This window comes from Cimex lectularius, unplaced genomic scaffold (genome assembly GCF_000648675.2).
Source record: "Cimex lectularius strain Harlan isolate CLEC.00 unplaced genomic scaffold, Clec_2.1 scaffold78, whole genome shotgun sequence".
NCBI lineage: Eukaryota > Metazoa > Arthropoda > Insecta > Hemiptera > Cimicidae > Cimex > Cimex lectularius.
Genome location: NW_019392658.1, coordinates 907,821 through 928,636, shown reverse-complemented (window position 1 = coordinate 928,636; position 20,816 = coordinate 907,821). Strand labels below are relative to the sequence as shown.

The following is a 20,816-nucleotide window of genomic DNA, read 5'->3' as shown; positions in this document are numbered from 1 at the left end:
GCCATACTGTTAAATCGGTTCTATAAGTACTAAATAAAATAACTGAACACTGCGTAGGACATATACAATAATACGATCGGATTAAGGTTAGATTTTAAAACTAGTAGTTGATACGCTACAGGTTCTGTGTGCAATTCCATGCCAAACTGTGTTTTATTATAAATTAATTACACAAAAAATTGTAAAGTAGTACTGCCTTTATGTCCGCGATATGCAACAGTTAGTTATACATTAAGCCTACTATGACAAGAAATACATCAATTTAATAATTAACCGTTATGCCATTTTTATAAGAATATCATGTATTTTGTTTGGTTTTGAAAAAATAAGAGGTTGCCTTGTTACGTTAGGTTTAGTTATAACGTGTCTTCTTTAACCGAAATATCAAGTGGATGCCTTCAGTCCAAACACTTGACGTGATTTGAATGCCTTGACACGAACAGTTCCTGCACGATAGAAAACCGCTTCCCGACCGGACTAAAATAAATCACTTATTCCGGCTTAATTCTGAAAACGAGGACTTTTTTTAATTAATACTATCCGTTTTACATCACGTCTTGTGGAACAGAGAAACGCTTTCTTCGCGATTGCAGAGATTAGATTGTAGGGATACAGACGGCAGACAGGTCTTGGCAGGTCTCGCCCTCCGGTGAACGCAATCCTTCCTCTAGTCAATCGAAAAGTTTTCGAATCGGCAAAAGTTCGTTCGTTTTTTCGATTTGCTCCATGGAAACTAGAAACCCTCGAAGCAAACTTCAAATACATAAACTGTAGTAATGGGTAATTTAAAAGCTAAACGCTTCGCGTGTAATTGTTTTGAAAACAACAGAATGAAATTGTAATTTGCCATGAATTCAGGAAAAAGATTACTTCATCAACATATTTCCAGTTTATGTTTACGTTTAGTAATAACTATTCCAATTAATTATTCTTTTCATTTAAGGTTTTTGGTCGAGATGAAAAATTGGTGTCATGATAGCTCAATTGGTTAGAGCACCGACGTATTGAGCCGAAGGTCGTGGGTTCGAATCGTGACACTAACTTTTTCATCTCAACCAAAACCCTTAGATGAAAAGAATAATTAATATGATCAATTATGGTCACTAAACGAATATGGATTAGTTCCGTTTTTTTCATAAGGCATTTTTGATTACTTTCAAACAACTAATTATGAGCCATTGGTTCATTAATTATGGTAAGGTTGCTTGTAAATCTGCCTTCACGGCGTACCAGGCCAACACTTCTGCATCACTCATAAGTCATGCGGGTTTTTAAAGGGGTTGGGGGGGGCGTTCTTTCGTCTACTGCGGCCGAACAGGTTGATTTTAGAACCCCTATTGCTCACAGCCATACCTTGGGAAGTGCGCTATTTTTTCTTATAAAACTAAGCACAATCCTTTGTGCCCCTTCGTGAATCTCGGTATGAGAAATGTCATACCGAAGATGTAGGTAGATGATAATAAAGAAGGCAGTGGCCGAAATAAAGGCCTATAATTTTCCTCATATCCTGTCTGCTGAGAGAGAGAGAAAGAGAGAGAGAGAGAGAGAGAGAGAGAGAGAGAGAGAGAGAGAGAGAGAGAGAGTTCCTTCGTCTATTTTTTTGAAAGATTTATGAATCTCTTACATCCTTACAACTGGTGCGTTTGTCCAATGTTTAAGGTTTTCTTTTTCAAGCCATTTTTCTAGCTCCAACTTAAGCACACATCCCGTGGATGAGAGCGCTGCCTTTTTTTTCTGGTCAGTTGGTCAGCCTGTTTATTTCCTTATATGCCTTCACGTCCGGGAAACCACTTTAAGATAATCTTGTTTTCTTTCCCAAAGTCATTAGTCAATTTAGGCACTCCCAGACAGGCGAAGGAATTCCTCTCTGTCAGCAGACTCACCTAAATAAAAGAAAAAAAAGGAGATCTAAATTTCCTCATGTCCTCCTCTCCTATTTGTCCGTCGACCCTCTTTTCCTCTTAGAGCATCGCTGAACAGTTTGATGGATTGATTTTTGGTTTTTGAGTTGATACCTTTTTCTGCACCCTGATGTACTTGGGGCTGGTCGTCCTCTGGGAGTTTTTCGACCTCATCATTGGTCGAAGTAGTAGGAGTGAGCTTGTCCGATTCTCGCATGTCATATAATTTGTATTAGATATCCAGCTTTGCCGTACTAAATTTGAAATTTACCTTGTCCATTTTCCTCATAGCCTCTGCTGATCCATGGTGGATGACCACTAAATTGTATGTACAGTAATCCCTCAACATTGGCGAAAAACTACGCGAATGTCGAATACGCGAATGTTGAGATTCCAGTAAAAAAGCACATTCATTTCTATGATTAACGTATTATCGCATTTATGGGTATTTTTTTTATAAATGAACATTTTCGAAATTTCCATCCATACGATTTATTTTGGCCAATAAGTGAAACTCGCGAATGTTGAGTACTGTATCACTAATTTGTCTTCCTCCTTTCTTTTGACAACTTCCAAGCCTCTACTAGGAATCCTTCATTTTGTTTCTTGAAAAACCAGAGGACTTTCTCGTTAGTATCTCTTTTCATATGGCAATTTGGGAAGTGTCCCATCACTATCTGCGGGCGTGGGAGGACTTTTTCTTTTACCACTACGCCTCGCGTCATTCCTGGGAGTTAGTTCCTTCTCTCGGCCCTTTATCCATGCTTCCGTAACTGCCTTAGTACAGTTTAGGGCCAAACGCCCTTTTTTCTATATAAGCCCATTGAAGACTGGCTTTATGGTTTCTTAAACCTGGTCTGTTCTCACAAACAGCCTCTCCTAGATAGCATCTAATTGCTCGTCAGGAGCACTTTCGTGTATTCGATAGAGAATATCCCGAGTCTTGAAAAAAGTTTCAATAAAAATAGTTAGAAAGAATATAGTACAAAAATTATTAAACAGTTGAATCTCCTTATTTTTCCAATGCCTAGCTGACTTTAATCATTTTTTAAAACACTTCCAGTGCAGGAATTTTTTTTTATAAAACGAATAAATGCGGAAAATAATACTTCCATATTTTTGGCTCTTTTAGGCCCTAAAACGCAGTCTACTAAGCAAATGAAATGATATTACGAAAAATCTTAATGTGGTTCATATAATTCTGGAGGTTTATACAAGATCCTGATAAATAATAAATAATAAATAGAACAATTTTTGGTGTATTAATTTTATTAGAAATATTAAAAAAGTGTTCAATGAAAGAATATTTCGAAAGCAAATAATACAAAACTGATTAAAAATGTGTTTCTCCTTATTTTTTTTTGACTGGGGCTTCCGACATCTAAGCCATTTCAGCCCATAATTAAGTCTAATCCTATTTACCCTTTCAAACCCTACATTCATACAAATAAATACATTTATACGCATAAATACATCCATACAGTACACTTATTCCGTTTGGTCGGTGAAGTACATTTATAAATATTCCGCCATCGACCCAGAACACACACTCATTCGCTCTCAACGTTCGAGGGGCGATGATGTCGTTATATTTCACCCTCACCCCTCGCCATTCACGCTAATAAATACATGCACTTAGACAAAACATATAGACATACAACACATAATGCATATTTTATACAATGAAAAACCCAAATTTCCCCTAAAAAGCGGAACAGGGGACCCAGAAACACGCTGCAGTGCTCGAGTACTATTTTCAGACTGGATGACATGCCTACACGCTCCCTGTAGGGAGCCAAGGTATGACATGTTTCCAGTATGTGGGACACATCGAGCAACCTTTCTCTGCATAAGGGGCACCTGCGAGGGCTTTGGCTTATTCATTTTTTTAAATACTTTCAGTGCAGAGATTTTTTATACAACCAAATGATACGAAAAAGACTGCAGAATTTATATATTTTTTGTTCCAAAATCTGAATGTGGTTCGTAGAGGCCTGGATGATTGTAAAAAATTCTGATAAATGAATAAATGAAACGTTATTTTAATTTCCCCAAAAAATACAAAAATGGTTGAATGAAAAAATGTTTCGAAATGAAACAATACAAAAATGATCGACCTGTTGAATTTCCTTATTCTTACAAAGCGTATAAAAGCTGACTTTTTGAAAATATATTCAGTGCTCGGAATTTTGACAGACAAACGGTGCAAATCAAAATAGAAACGGCCTTTTTTCTTTCTGATGTTACAAGGCAACCAATTTGCATGTTTTATGTTTTTAATTGTAAATATGGCACGCTGACATGAAAATGTTCCTTTAAATGTGGTACCTATAAATGGCAAATTTGTCATATTAGGTTAAAGCTAGAGATATTTATCAGAGTCTTTGGGTTTTTTAGTAAATAAGTGAAATTTCTCTGGGAGAGATGCAAAGCAATCGTGTTTTCCAACTCCGTTTGAGCTCGGTTGAAAGAAAAGGAAATCAACGAGGCGGATAAAGATTGCCTGTTATTTAAGAGTTGCGACCCTTTTTAACAAAAGTTGATCACATTGAATTTCAAAGTGGCCCCTGCAAGCTGGAAATCCAATATATCAGAGGAAGGACACCGGGCCGGGCATAACCACGGATTAGTCCTAACAACCCCAATTTCGTCGTCGGAAAATTTACCCAGGAACAAAAGACATTCAATACTCGAAATTCTCGGACATAAGCCAATAGCAAGTTGCCTAAAAGCTTTCAACTTCTTATCGGACCGATTGCATATTAATGTACTATGAGATTTTCCCTCAAAAATGCGAACAAGTCAATTTCAAAGGTTCTAACCCCGCCTTGAAAAGAAGGAATTGAATTTTTTCTTTTTCTGTTCTAGGCAATATTTCTTTACATATGTAATATGGCAAAAGTTGAAAACATATTTATAATGATGAACAAAATTAAACCTTGTGACCCAAACCATCAATATGATTTACGACCACTCCATTCGACTGTTCAGCTTTAAAGTAGTCCATTCAAAATACGAGCCAAAGATTTTTTAAATAAAATTAACACACCAGAAATTGTTTTATTTATTATTTATCAGGATCTTGTATAAACCTCCAGGAATATATGAACCAAATTAAGATTTTTCGTGATATTTGGTTAGCCTGGCAAGACTGTATTTACGGGCAGATAAGAGCCAAAATACAGAGCTTCTGCAGTATTTTCCGTATCTATTGGTTTTATAAAAAAATTGCTGCACTGGAAGTGTTTTAGAATATTTTTACAGTCAGATTCAAATGTTTAATAATTTTTATAATGTTTCCTTTCTAACTATTTTTTCATTGAAACCTGTTTTAATTTTTTTTAAATTTAAAAATAGCGAATAGGTTTGGTGATCCGATTAAAAAAATGGCAAAAAGGAGGGAAAATACGAAAGATCGGGTTGAGATGGGGAGTTGGTGTCTGAGTAGATCGAAGTCACGATAGCTCAAGTGATAGAGCAGCGGCGTATCTAGCCGAAGATCGTGGGTTCGAATCCCGTTCGTGCGATTGACTTTTTTATCTCAACTAAAAACCTTAGTTAATTGTACTTTATTTATTTTTAAATTCACTAATTTCGTGGTCCGCTTGACCAATTAATATATTACAATTAGTTAAGGTTTTTAGTTGAGATAAAAAAAAAGTCGGGTTGAGATAGGAAGTTGGTGTCCGAGTGGATCGAGGTCACGATAGCTCAAGTGGTAGCAGCGGCGTATCAAGCCGAAGGTCGTGGGTTCGAATCCCGTTCGTGCGATTGACTTTTTTATCTCGACTAAAAATCTTAGTTAATTGTAATTTATTTATTTTTAAATTCACTAATTTCGTGGTCCGCTTGACCAATTAATATATTACAATTAATTAAGGTTTTTAGTTGAGATAAAAAAAGGTCGGGTTGAGATAGGAAGTTGGTGTCCGAGTGGATCGAGGTCACGATAGCTCAAGTGGTAGAGCAGCGGCGTATTTAGTCGAAGATCGTGGGTTCGAATCCCGCTCGTGACGCTGACTTTTTTTATCTCAACCAAGACCTTAGAAAGAATAATTAATTGATTGAAAGAACTAACTTGGTCAATTGACTACGAAAACGTAAATGGATTAATAATTAAAAGATACGTAAAAGGAAGGCCCTTAAGCTTAAACAGCAAACCAGAGTGACATACCCGATCATACACGACCCACCTCGAGAAAGACCGGAGCAATACTGTTTCTGCACTATTAAGATGATATAGCGATGCACCTATTGAATGGTATAAAACGAGCGGAAGCCAAACTGGTGGCGAGGTAGGACATTCTCAATTTCAGCTCTTGATATAAATGTTTTTAGGAGAAGCTTTTCAAGGGTTTTGCCTAGAATAGGAGACTAACAGAGCGGTAGGAGGTTGGATGTTGGCTTTTGGAATCATGTTAATTACAGAATATTTCCACTATTTGTGGAAGTATGTGGTCTTAATACAGGTGTAGACTTTGTTGTCAGAAAGGGCAGACTTTTTGTTTAATTTTTGCAGTACGTTGGTTGTAATTAGGTCATATCCTGGGTCTTTTCGGGAACGTAACTTTTTAATTAAATATTTAATCTGTGAAGGAAGGAAAGATTTGGGAGTTAACGTGAACTTGAAGGGTGAATTTATTTGTTGTTCAACCTCTGCGATGTGGGTTGGTTTATGTATGTTCGGATGTGAAGACTTGAGACAGGTAGTCAAAGAGCAGTTTCAAAATTTAAAATTAATTGTTCAATTAAAACTAAATTTATTATTATCCATAACAGTTCTACATACATTTAAAAACGCGCGACGAATTTATCTCTCAGATTTAATAAACGTTTTTTGAAATAAGTGCACAAATGTGGAGGCGTTGATCTAATTGTAAGTTTGGCCTTGTCTGCCTTAAACAGCAATATTTCCATTAAAATAAATTAACTAATATTGACTAAAACTTAATAAATAAATTTAGAAAATCAATTATGCTTTAAAATGATTTATCTGGAATGAAATAAAACGTTAAAATACAAAATTGTGTGTCATGGGGGTAGGGGGAGAAAAACAATCCACGATTGCATATTCAATGACGGTTTCATTCTCTCTGTATTCACTTTCACATATTGAAGAATAACAAACGAAGGCAATTAGTTAAAAAAAGGAAAAAAAGTCGAGCTTTTCGAATTGACGGTTGTCCGAAATTCAAACCGTCCATCGATTCTCATCCGAACTAGGCCAATTTGGCGGTCGTCGATAAAACGGCCGTTTGTACACAAGGGAGTACAAAATTTAGGAATTTTCCTAGTAATTAGCCCCAATGAAAATTACAAGCCGTACCGGCCAATGAGCGGGGTTCTAATGATGAAAAGCTATAAATTATGGGCCGACTGAGTACAGGGGGCCTCCTTTACACTGCCGACCTCTATTTACGCTTGTAAAGTATTTTTCAAGTTCTCTCAAATCTGTACATTATCACAAGTCAATGAATCAAATCAGCAAATAAGTCATTGAATTGAAATCATATTAATATAAACATGCGTGGTTTTATCGGACACCCACAAGAAAAATGGCACAGCTCAACAAACGCAAATTTTACAGAACAGACAAATTAAAGTTTACTTTTTTTACTTATTCATTAAGCACACGGTTTTTTTTTAAACGAGGGTTGGCAACAGCAGAAGTCATATCAACCGTGCCGGGTGTTTTTGAAAAAATCCCATTTGTAAGTATGTCGGATTCGAACCCGGGATCTTCACCTTACAGTGATGAGCGCCTGTCAACGCCTAAACCACTGACGCCCCTTGTTACGTTTATTGGCAATAAAAACAGTCATGCTCTATCAATATATGTTTTTTGTTTGTCCAAGACTTAAGCTGAAACACAAAACTCTAAAAATCCAGCTGTGATACTCTTAAAAACTACCCCTTTTTGTGTTGTGACACTTTATTTGCATTATTTGCCTTGGCTCTAAGTAATTTATGTTAGTTTGTTTGCTGTAATGATAATGGTGGTCAATAAATGGTAAGGGTATTAATTATTTTGTGATAGTAACAGACAAAATACAAACCGAACAAACGAACATGATATCCATGCAGTAAGTTTTACTAATGTTATGCTTGAACCAAATTTCCTTGAACTTTAACCAAGTTTCCTTCCGGAGTCGGGGGTAATTAGTTATTTAAAATCCCAAATTTAATATTGAAATAAAGGTTTTATTGATTATTAAAAATTTATTAGGTTTTGTGGTCCGCTTTACCAAATAAATTCTTTTTCAGTTAATTAAGGTTTTGGCTGAGATAAAAAAGTCAGTGTCACAAGAGGGATACGAACCCACAACCTTCGGCTAAATACGCCGCGTAAAAATGTAAAAGTTAAAAGACAACATTATCAAAAAATTATTTAAAAAAACAATATTGTAATTAGGTCTGTCATTAAAATAAATGAAATTAAAATAATTCACAAACACTCTAGATCAAGGTTTGGTTTTGAAGCAAAAGCAATTCATTTGTTACTGCTAAACTTTTGACTTATTTTAAGGTCATCATCAAGGCCTGCGTTATGTTTACATTACGAGAAACATATTTGTACAATTGATAATCGGACAACTGCGAAGCACCTGCTGGGTGGAATGAATGAATTTGTGATAAATCGTTTGAGAAAGATCCCACACATAAATTGCTCATAAATGAATACGGATATTTATCCTTTTTGTAATGATCTTAATCAAATTAGCCGATATATTCTTGTTAGTATGATAAAACTAAATATAAAATACAAACCAAAAACGACAAAATGTTAATCCTCTTTTTAAAAACGGATTTACTTAAGAATAGTAAACATGAACAGTACTTATTTTAGAAACAAACACATTTTCTCGTCTTTCACCATTTTAATCCAATTGTATTCTCTTTACCCACGAAAAGACTTCATCTTGAACCAGAATTTCCCAATATTATTGTGAGAATGAGTAATTGAGGTCACCGGCAATGGATATCGCAGAGGCAGTTGGCGTGTTACAGAGCTGGTCTCCCAGGTTTTAGCCCGATTCTGAGAGACTGGACGTGTGAATAGGAGGCCTGGTCGTGAATCTCACAGAAATATTGTCAGCGCTGTAAGACAGAACCTTTCCACAGTGCCCGCCAGATCCCAAGTGAATTAGAAGATGTTTTGCCAAGGCCTTTTTCAAAACAAACAATTCATAATCGTTTTTGGAGAGTTGGCCTCTCATCGTATGCCCCTTTGAGATATCCTGCAGCGACAGTCTGCCACCTAACTGGCAGGCAGCTCAGGAGGACATGGTGCAGAGAACGCCTAGAAGCGAATACCAATTGGAATGCTGTTATATTTACTGATAAGTTGCTTTTCTGTCTTTATAGGGAAAAGAGCTCGAATAGTCTACTGTTCTCACAGGGGATGCGAACAAAGCCCCAGTACGTGCTCCCTTCAGTGCAGTTTGGAGGAGGCGGTGTAGTGGTCTCGGTTGGGATTTACACTGGAGGACGAACTGGACTCCATATTATTGAAGGCAACCTCACGACCGTCCGTTATATCCAAGAAATTATGGAGGAATACATCCCTCAACCAGAGTTCTCATTGGCAGGGATTTTCGATTTGTGGATGGCAATGATTGACCTCATAGAGACAGTTGTTCATCAATGTTTAGAAAACCTGGGAATTTCCCATCTTCCCCTTCCCCCATTGTAATAATAATAATAATAATAAGTTTATTGCACACAAGAAGAAAAAAATTACATATAATTCAGACAAGAAAATAAACTTAATACGGCAAGGTAACCGTCTGCCGGAGCTTGGATTAATTATTGACTAATCCTGTAAAATAAACGTACAAATGCATTAAACTAAATCTATGCTAAGTGTAATATCTATAACAAAATACTAAATCAAAAGGACACAAAACTGAGAAGTAAAAATCAATGAGCGGAGCTGAGACCGGAGAAACAGAAACACCAAATATCAAGGGAAAGAGCGGGGGCAAAGAGATGGGCAGTAAAAGGGGAAAAGAAAAGAGAATTACTAATTAAATTCGTTTACTATTAGCCTTCGATAGGCCCAGGCCGCTTTAGCATAATTTACCAAGTTTGTCCAATCTGGTCCGTTTAGCAATCTGAGGCATCTGTCCATTGATACGGTTCTTTCCCCGAACGCAGACAAACGATAGGGGGACAGAATGGGGCATTCCGCGACAAAATGGTATATGTCTTCCTTTACCCGGTAACTCACACTCCTGTTGGCTGAGGAGATCATACGGCTTATGCCGTAGGTTCAGCAATTCTCCCCTCAATTTTAGGATCCAACGTATGTCTGTAATTTTCTTATTTGGCTTTTGGTCCTCAACCAAGCTGGCACATCTGACTCCGTGATCTAGCATCCTGTATATACGGTTTCGAGGGGAAGTCTGCACTCTCTCTATGTTGCTCACCATAAAACTATCTTTCAGTCGTCTAATAATTGACTGGAGTTGAAGAGAGAGAGCCTTACTCTCGGGTTGCAGAAAGGACAAACCCCCCTGTCCGCCAGTCTCCCCCAGTCAGCAGCCCAAGATATCCCCAGCCTGATGATCTCTTCAGCCACCATACGGGGGAATCTGGAGTGGTCCATTCGGAGCACCTTAACCAAATAACGACCACTCAGAGTCAACGTGAATAGAAAGATGGGGTGAAGGCCGGTTTCAATGTGCAGTATGCAAATTGGAGTGTAGTTTGGAAGACTGAACAGTTTTCGTATGAAGAACCACAGCACTCTCTCCATCTCCACGAATTCCTCTGATCCCCATACTTGTGCAGCATAACACAGAATTGAGCGTGAGACCGCGTTAAAGATATGCAGCCTAGCCATTAGCGGGATCTGGGGCTGCATCATTGCTCTCGCCAAACAGAATTAAGGGCAAACTTGGCCGAACACGATTTCTCCGAGAAGTGGGATTTCCAAGAAAGTCGAGAAGTCAGTTGTACTCCTAGGTATGTATAACGATTTACCACTTCTATATCGTAACCTTTGTATTTCCAACGCTCTTTCGAGCCAAGCCTACCTCCCCTGCGGAAAACAACTATCTTCGACTTTTCCAGATTCACCCTAAGATTCCACGTATCACAGTATTCCTCTAGTTTGGTAATATTCTTTTGTAAGCCACGTGGATTGTCAGCAAGAATTACGATGTCGTCAGCGTACATAAGTTCTTTTATCCACGCGTCCCACTGACACTCCCGTCACCAATATATCAAAATCGTTCAAGAACAACGCGAATAGGAGGGGGCTTAATAGACAGCCTTGCCTTACACCACTGCCAACTTTAAAGGCTTCTTTTCTTCCAAACGGCGTCCACACTGACGAGATTGATTCAGAATACAAATTTCGTATGATCGCTATGAAACGAGAAGATATACCTATATTAAACAGTTTTAGGAACAACGCATCCCTATCTACCGTATCAAAAGCAGCTTTTAAGTCAACAAAAAGGGCTTAAAGTTTTCTTCCTTTTCTGTGTAATCCCATTTTGGTGATATTAACCAAAACAAATATCCAGTCGACCGTCGAATATCCCTTTCTAAAGCCGGCCTGGCACTCATTGAGAATTTTATTCCATTCGACGAACGACTCCAATCTGTTTAAAAGAAGTCCATAGAACAGTTTGCCTATACAGTTCATAAAGGATAATCCACGGTAGTTTCTGGCCTCATACGTCGATCCCTTTTTAAATAGGGCTTCCCCCATTGTATCCCGTCTTCAATTCCATTGAGCACAAGTGTGATGCGTTCTATTTCGATCACCATCCGCAGCCAGTTGATCTAAAACAAATGAGTGCAGCGTTGGATCTATGGAGTGAAATTCCTTATGAAATTAGTGACAAACTTATTAACCATATGCCAAACAGGTGCAAAGGGATTTTAGTTAACACAACATTATACATGGTATCAATTCTTTTTAAAAAAATATTGTGCCCAATAAACAAAATTATGGAATTAAAACTTTTTATTTTGTTATTTTTCCCTTAATTAAATTTTCCTTCAGTAAAAAACAATAATTTCTAATAAACTTTAACGCAATTTATAATAAAAATAAAATAAAAGTACTAGGAAAAGTAAATACTACAAAGTTGGCAATATCCCTCTTCATTTTTCAGCAGTTAAGTTTTATACGGGCGTTCGGCAAGATATGAGGAGTTTCCCGTTTTTGGGAACAGGATAATTATTGAACATTTTCAGATCAAAGGAATGTGAGCAGTCTGTTGTAGACGTCAAGTAATTAGTATTCAAGGTTTATGTTATAAATTTTAACTTATAATATGGAGCTTCTAAATTCCTAGTGACGCAGATTAAACCAAAATCGCTTTCCCTTAAAAAAAATGCAATTTAAATACTATTAATTGATATTCTGAAAATGTAGCCTTTTTTTCTGAAACCTCAGAAGGTAAGCGGTGTTGATGATGAACAACTATGAATAAACCATGGTTACACTAACAGCAATTATTACAAGGAAGGCACTACGCACGGAATTAATCGTTAATTTAACAGATCTCCATGTACAAACTGAAAAGGTAAAAATTTTTTTTGGCGAAACTATCTCAAGAGTTATGAGCCTTCGGGTAAAGCGGGGAACAACCCTTACCCGATTCTACCCGACGCCTTGTCACGTTTTGGTAGGGTGTGAACATCTATATGACGTCAAGCGCACACCACGTACAGTCACACAGCGTGTATCACAAATCAGTATCACAATCCCAACGCCTCTTTAGTTCTTAATACATTATTTTGAGACAAACCATGTAATAAATTGTTAGTTTAATTTTATGGGCACAACCATATAATAAATTGTTAGTTTAATTTTATGGGCACAACCATGTAATAAATTGTTTGTTAAACTAATTGCTTTAAATAAAGTTATTCCGCTGTTTTTATACATTTTCTTTTTACTCATCATAAATAAATAATTTTTATAAAAACTAATGAATTTTTGATCTAGTTTAATTTGGTTTACATTAAAATAGAAATGTAGTAATTAATATAACGACAAAATTACACTTACTACTTAGTTTGAAATAAACTACAAAAAATATGAGTGTCCTATTCCGACGCTACACGACGAAAATGGTGCAATTTTATGAGCAAAACCATGAAATAAATTGTTAGTTAAATTCATGATTTCAAAAAAATGGTATTCCGGTGTTTTGATCAATTTCCTACCAAACCATTAAAATTAATTTTCTTTTTTCAAATAAAAATTAATGAATTTTCGATCTCGGTTAATTTGGTTTATATTAAAATAAGTTCGTTGTAATTAATATAACGACAATAATACATGTAGTTTGAATAAAAATATGAGTGTCCGGTTCTTTTGTCTTCGACTATACTCGATCCTACTCGACGAAAATCTGGACAGTAGGACAGGATCGCATAGCGTTGCGTAGCATCGGGCCGATGTGCACAGGGGTAATAAAGTCTTATGGAAAATTGGACATGGAATTGCGTCGGATAGCGTCGCATAGCGTTGCATCGGGTGTGTTCTCAGCTTACCTGCTTTTTTCTTTATTTTGAATGACGTTTTTGTCTTCATGAATGTGCACTTAACTAGTATTTATAAACATAGATTAATATTCCGGTGTGTATAATATATACTGCGCCCTTTGAGAGCTATTCCTACCTACAGCACACAGGTGATTTCCAGTGGATCAAGAAATTTGAATAGTTAGTACGCCCGGGTTCAGTGGTTGAATTTCTTCTACGGCCACGTTTTACATCACAAAACACTTCCTCCTGAAGGAAAATGTGGCGCCACAGTTTGTTACTAGGTGTCTTCTCTGCTTCATGGCAAAATCTGTTGGATTATCCCAATCTTCTTCAGACTCCCATTCAGTCTGCTGTGCCCATTCAAGAATTCTGTCAGGATATGAAATTTTTCCTGCTTCCTTGAATGCCTTGCTTGAATGAGTGTTTGTTGGATTGTTTTTGTCCAATGAGTAAATTCCACATTTTCAATTTGTCTTTTTATCTAAGATTCTCATTGATAGCGTGAATCTCTATACCACAGAAGGGATTTGAACATATCATTGGTATAGCAATCCATTTCCTTGCAAGGGCATTCGCTCTAGTTTCCCTCTACTCCTACATATGCTAGGGCCCAGGAGAGAGAGAGAGAGATNAGTGTTTGTTTTCCTTGTAGATGTGTCATTCTTGTCCGTTGTGTGACAAAAATGAGAGCGCTATCAACACGACAGACAAGAATGACACATCTACACGGAAAACAAACACTTTGTGCCCTGAAGATGATCTCAATAAAGATCGAAACGTTGACACGATAAAGGAAATGTTTTTCTGAAACCTACGTCATACCAGACCGCATTTCACGATCTCCGAATAATCATTGACTACCGGTCACTAAACGAGTTAAATTTTATAATAATTTTATTAATAACACACTAGTACTGTTTTAATTTTTTCAATAAATGTTTCCTTAGTCTGTTTTAGGCAACATAGTCTCGTTTAGAGTCCATGCACCGAGCAGCGGAGCGTTTTTGCTCGACATTTTCGCAAACACTGTCACACCTAAAGAATACCTGACAGGCGAACCGATGAAATTTAAAAGTGTTTGCAAATTTAAAATCATGTGCGAAGATTTACAGACAGTTATGGTGCCGTTACCGGATTGTGCGAGCGGAGAGTGGGGTCCGACGAAAGCTACAAGACTCTTTGGATTGATACCAATAACACACCAGGTAAAACGACAACAATAAACTATTTAGAATATATAAATGGAAAAAAAACCATTTCATTCAATTTTCGGTCGACCAGTTAACAATCCATTTTCTTTATTATGAAAAATTAAACAATCTAAATCATTATGTAATCAAAATTAGATCATAATTAAGGGTTTTGTTTGTAGGAGGCTTTGATTTTTGCTGGACGGGAACTTGAAATACAATTTAGAATGTCGAGGCCTTTGATAGATTTTATGGCGACGTTGCATAAGAATGGTATCGAGGAAAAGAGATTATCAAAATATGTATCCTACGCTATAGCGGACAGTGATATGGTGACATTTTCACTTTCTTTTCCCGAGGAAGGACAATATGGGTTGGATATATACACAAGAGAAATGGGTAGAACCCCAGAAAAATACCTTCTCACTCACTGTTGCAAATATCTTATAAACAGTTCTAAGAGAAACTAAATCGAATTCCTGTTAATATATATTAATATTCTTTTGTAAAGTATTTTAAACTGTATTGATGATGTAAACAGTTACACTTGTGTCAATGATTCGTATTTTATATATTGATTTTTTACAAATAATGTTTTCTTATAACTACAAATTTATATTGTTTAATTAAATTAGTTTGATATTAATTTTTTGCAATGTAATATTATACGAAATGTTCATGCCAAAATGAATCTGGCATAAACGCATTACAACAGAAATTTTGCATAAAAAGCACATGAATTTATCGATTGTTGGAAACGTAACTTTTTTAATTGAGCAATTTGTAATAATTTTTCACTAATCCCATGTACAATGATGAATCTTTTAAATAAACTTTACCAATTCTCACACATATAACACAATTTAATGTACAATAACCGATTACACGATCGCACTAAAATATGATAATTAAGCAGAGTTGCACCATGTTCTCTGTTACAACGCGAAGAAGAACATTGTTATATTATAGCACACTAATTATTTATTTTGACTATGTTATCTATGGTATAAATAAATGTATAATTATTTTGCAATAATGTGTTTATATGTAATATTATCAATTGTAATAAGTTCATTAGTGAAATAATTGTTGTTATGTACACTCCGATATAAATATTGTTAATATAAATTAATTGAATGTTATTTATTTTGATAATAAAATGTTGACATAACAAATCAAATTGATATACACCAATAATAGTGTTTCTTTATTTGCGCTAAATCAAATTCAAAATACATTTTTCGAGAAATGTGCTATTTTATAGTGAATGAGTGAGTGAGTGTGTGTGTGTGTGTGTGTGTGTGTGAGAGAGAGAGAGAGAGTGAGAGAGAGAGAGAGAGAGAGAGAGAGAGAGAAAGAGAATCAGGGAGTTACTACTTAACCTAGCCATTAACTTACTTAACCTTAAGCAAAACCTAACCTAACTATTCTATATCCATCAAACCATAGCACTTCCTGTTAACATAAAATCAATGACAGGAAAGTGGTCATATAATTAATTATTATGGAGTATTTAGTGTGTGATCATCTTTCCAGATTTATTAAAACTCGCGTTTTACACTCACATAATTTCTCTGGAAAAACATGAAATCATGGACATATAGCGAAATCTGTTTCTAACTCTAACGATCAACCTAAACTACCTTACTTAACCTTAACCCTAACCTAACCATTCCTAGTCTAACCTAACCCAAACCATGCGCACTTCTTGGTAACATGAAATCAATCACACGAAAACGGTCATACAAAATAAATTGCCTACCCAGCCCAAATACATTTCCATTTTAATTAATTCACACACAATTATTAATTAGGAAGTTTATAGTAGCTAATAATTCAACTTGATGCATTAAAACCTGCACTTTACACTCGCATATTTTCTCTGGAAAAACATTAAATCATGGATGTGTAACCTAGCCTGTTCCTAACTCTAACGGTTAACCTAAACTAACCTTACGTAACCGTAACCCCCCCCCCCCTAGTAAATTCCAGATTTTCAATTTGTCTTTTTGTCTAAGATACTCATTGATAGCGTGAATCCCTATGCCACAGACGGGATTTGAACATAACATGAGAGAGAGAGAGAGAGAGGGAGAGAGAGAAAGAGAAAGAGAGAGAGAGAGAGAGAGAGAGAGAGAGAGTGAGAGAGAGGGACAGACAAATGAGAGACCACTCCTAACTATGGGTTTTGAGTATTTGATTCCAGGACTCCTGCCCCGTTCCTTTCTGCTTTATTTTTATTTATTTGTGTCCTTTGTTTGTTGTAACTTATCGAAGGAAGCTTGATGAACGAATCAGCCATTTTTACAGTCCATTTTTATACATCAGTCAGTTACAGTTAATTAATTACGTTCGACTTTAATTACCAAGCTCTGCGTTGGTGTTCAAGAAGCAGAAATACATCAAACAGGTCAAAAGCTTAAAGCGCGTGTCAAATAAATTCCGAAATATCACTTTATTTCCCTCTCCCCGTTCCCCGCCCACTCGGCTTCATGTGGGTATAAACCCAAGGATCCCAACAACAATGACTCTATTAATAAAATCAATTAATTAAGAAACGCTGATGGCGCGTGTACACAGAAATATCCGTCGGATTTGGATAAGATTCGAAGCAGGCGCTCTTTCGTGAAACGATTATCCGGTTTCGGAGAAATTATCGACACCTGTAGCAGGAGGTAAAATCCGACAAGAGTTTTCTCCAATGTCTCGAGTCTTGATTTACTCCCTCCCTAATATTTACAGACATTTATGTAAATCCAGTAAGACTTCCTTTGAACTGTTGAATTTTTAAATGTAGTTAAAATCCCCTTGAACGGCCTCAATGATGGAAAGTACTAGCAGTCTTATTTTTCAGCATTTTTCTAAATACATGTGTCAATTTAGCCAAGAGTTTCGAACGTTTAAGTTAACGTTTATTTAAACTTTCTTGCTTGCTGAAGACGCGCAGTTTAACTTCAACCATCATTCGATTCAGCACTTCTAATCAATTCAAGTGTACTAAACTTATAAGCTCAGAAAAAGGAACTCTCGATGTTCTTACACATCCCCCTGAATATACCTGTATATATTCTATTGAATTCTGATTACTTTCGCTTCCCTGTTCGTTTTGTTTTTATTACTTATGTCAATGTATTACCACTATGTTAATTACGACGTTAGGGAAGTTTCCGACCGACTTCGATCACGAACTGGCGAATTCTCTGACTGGAATGACAATGGGGAAGGTATTCGAACTGTTCGCAATCTGATCGTAATATTCGGGGAAAACAGTGATCCCTAAAGGACAAATTGTCTGTGGATGTCGCTAGTCTTTTCTTCGAAAGATACCTTGAGTTGGAGAGACGGGAAAATGACGAATCCGGACTCCTCGGGCTAGTCCATATTCCGCACACTTGTAAAATAGAACTGAACAACAATTAAATAAATTTTAAAATGTAGTCAGCAAAAATGTTTCTTCATAATAGTAAGTCCTACGTCCTCACAATAGAACGGTCTTTCATATCCTTTTAATGCTTTCAATTTGTTTTTACACGGATATGTTTTAGGGCAGTATGTACAATTTTTGTTGCGTCAACGATTTCATGCTAACGAGGATTGCTTTTAGGTTAGGTTTGGTACGGTTATACGTATCTAACATTACCTACCGTTAGAATTTAAGTTACGTTAGTGTGGTTTAGGCTTAGGATTATGATTATGTTGGATTGGGTTGTTTGAGAGACGTGTTATGCTATGTGAAGTCCTGAAAGTTGAGGAAGGGTTAGGGTTGGGATTATGGATAAGTTAAATATGGTAAGGTTATATTACGTTAGTTAGTTTTAGGTTTAGTATTGCTGTTAAGTTGGTTTAGGTTCTTTCAGACAAGGGTTTTGTTAATTTAGAAAAGGAAAATTAAGGTGGGGGTTGGGATTATGGTCAGGTTAGATTTTGTTAAGTTAGGTACACGGTTAGGAGAAGTATAGGTTATGTTACGTTAGTTAGGTTTAGGTTTAGTATTACAGTTAAGTTGGTTTGGGTTCTGTCAGAGCCGGGTTATGTAACGATTAAAATAGAAAGGTTAGGTTAGGATTATGGTCAGGTTTTTTTTTTTTTTTAAATTTTTTTTTTATTTTTTTATTTTTTTTGGCCTTATGATCTTGCATATTAGCCATGGTACGAATTCTTGTGAGTTCAAATTGTGGGTTATCGGGAAAAAAGGACCAGAGGCGACGGTGGGAATCGAACCCACGACCGCGGCGTGAGAGTCTCTCATGCTAACCACTCGGCTACCGCGGTCCTCTATGGTCAGGTTAGATTTTGTTAAGTTAGGTACACGGTTAGGAGAAGTATAGGTTATGTTACGTTAGTTAGGTTTAGGTGTAGTATTACAGTTAAGTTGGTTTGGGTTCTGTCAGAGCCGTGTAATGTAACGATTAAAATAGTAAGGTTAGGTTAGGATTATGGTTAGGTTAGATTTTGTTAATTTGGGTACTGTTAGGTGAAGTACGGATTATGTTATGTTAGTTAGATTTATGTTAAGTATTACGGTTAAGTTGGTTCCGTATTCAACTTTATTTCAACCTTTAAAATGGTGAATGTTTTCTTTTAGTTTGAGACAATAATATTTAGACTTATGAGAGAGAAAACTAAGGATGAAATTGACGAAACTCATCATACATTTTATTTTTTTATCTCTTGTTTTAATTTGTATATGAGGGCCTCTTTGTAGCTATTACGTGCAGTTTATAGGGTAATAAAACCGGTAATATTTCCTGTAGAACGGTTATGTTGTTCCAAAGTTCTCACTTTTCGGGATTTACGAAAAAAAAAATTATAAGCATTTGTAAGGCAAAAAATTTGAGATAAAATATTTTTCGATTTTATCAAAAAATTGTATTTTGGTTTTTTTTTATTGGTGCGAATAACAAATAAAAACTTTGTTTCTAGTTAAAAAAAATATTTTAACCTCTTTCACTTCTTTGATAAGAGCGTGTCAAGAACGTTCGATAAATATATCTTTAATATTTTTCGAACTAGTATAACCAAAAAAGGTTTACAAAAAACCCATAAAAAGTGAGATTATCTACCCAGGCTTACTAAAATTTAAACTTTTTACTCAACAGCGAAAAGGTTTCTGGCCCTTAAGGGTGGGTTTTTTTTCCATAGAAGTTGTAACGTTTACATCCCGGCCCGGTGTCAAAGGATAATAAAGTGGCGTTTGTTTGACTATTTCGTTAACGGGAATTTGAGCGTGAACATGGGCGGTCAAGGGGGAACGACTAAACCCAAATTAACCCCCCTCCCACAATCGTTACAACAATTACCACTTCCAACTTTAACGTCACAGTTCGAATCTACCAATCTACCTGCCAGAAAATGTTCAATTTTCCCTCTATGAAATAAACAAGAAAAATGGGCTTTTTTTGTCAATTGTTTGCACCTGATGAAAGATAAGATCTTTTGTTTATAACAACAGGCAATATGCAATAGAGATGCCGACCAATAAGTTTTTATTTTATTTGGAATAATTCAAGTATCTGATATCATAACCTTAAAGACACATTGATTTTTGAAACACCCGAACTTTCCTAATTTACATTTCTGACAAATTACAAACACCCATTTTTCTGCACTTTGGAATTTCTCATTCATTAAACCACTTCTTTCATTTTCTATCAACTTATTATCTGTATTATCCTTGCGAAGTCCTCTTGACAGACTCCTCATCAAAGGCTTTCATCCTTTTTAACAATATCGGTTCATAATACCCACGGACAGATTATGGTTTCAAGCACAATTCGATGTACATCAGTGCCATCGTGTCGTAAACGTCATTGCGACCTTCCTCGACCTTACAGAATATTTTGGAATATTCTTTGACGTCGAGAAAGCACTCGATAAATTAACCTCAGAGGCATCCTCCTCAACAGTTATTTGAAATTTTGCTAGGGCCATTCACACTCTCCTATTTTCCCAGTTAACGCTGTTGTCCCCCAAGGCAGTATACTAGTTCTAATCTTCATCTCTGTTTACACCCATGATAATCATCTCTTCTGGCACCTACTGAGTTATCCTCAACAGATGTTTTCAGAAATATAAGGACCATGCACTATCTCTTGTTTTCCCAGTTAACGCTTATGACCCCACGGAAGGATTAAAGCTCATATAATCATCCCTGTTTACTCCCAAGATAAACGTCTCCGCCAACACTTATTGACTTCTCTCAACAGGTATT

At 36.3% G+C, this 20,816-nt stretch overlaps 2 protein-coding genes across 2 annotated transcripts in view; both read left to right on the top strand.

Annotated features, from left to right (window-relative positions):
• LOC106663359 (B-cell receptor CD22-like) overlaps positions 1–20,816 on the top strand; it is a 569,781-nt gene that overhangs the window by 139,575 nt on the left and 409,390 nt on the right. The gene's annotated exons all lie outside the window — the stretch shown is intronic.
• Positions 14,344–15,773, top strand: LOC106673695 (hillarin-like). The gene is made up of 2 exons (XM_014405880.2): positions 14,344–14,620; positions 14,788–15,773. Exons 1-2 carry the CDS (start codon positions 14,477–14,479, stop codon positions 15,073–15,075), a joined length of 432 nt encoding a protein of 143 aa, XP_014261366.1. The 5' UTR covers positions 14,344–14,476; the 3' UTR covers positions 15,076–15,773.

Coding starts and splice junctions, on each gene's coding strand:
- LOC106673695 (XM_014405880.2), top strand. CDS start 14,477: ATGAAATTTAAAAGTGTTTGCAAATTTAAAATCATGTGCGAAGATTTA. Junction 14,621..14,787: donor TGATACCAATAACACACCAG/GTAAAACGACAA, acceptor TTTTGTTTGTAG/GAGGCTTTGATTTTTGCTGG.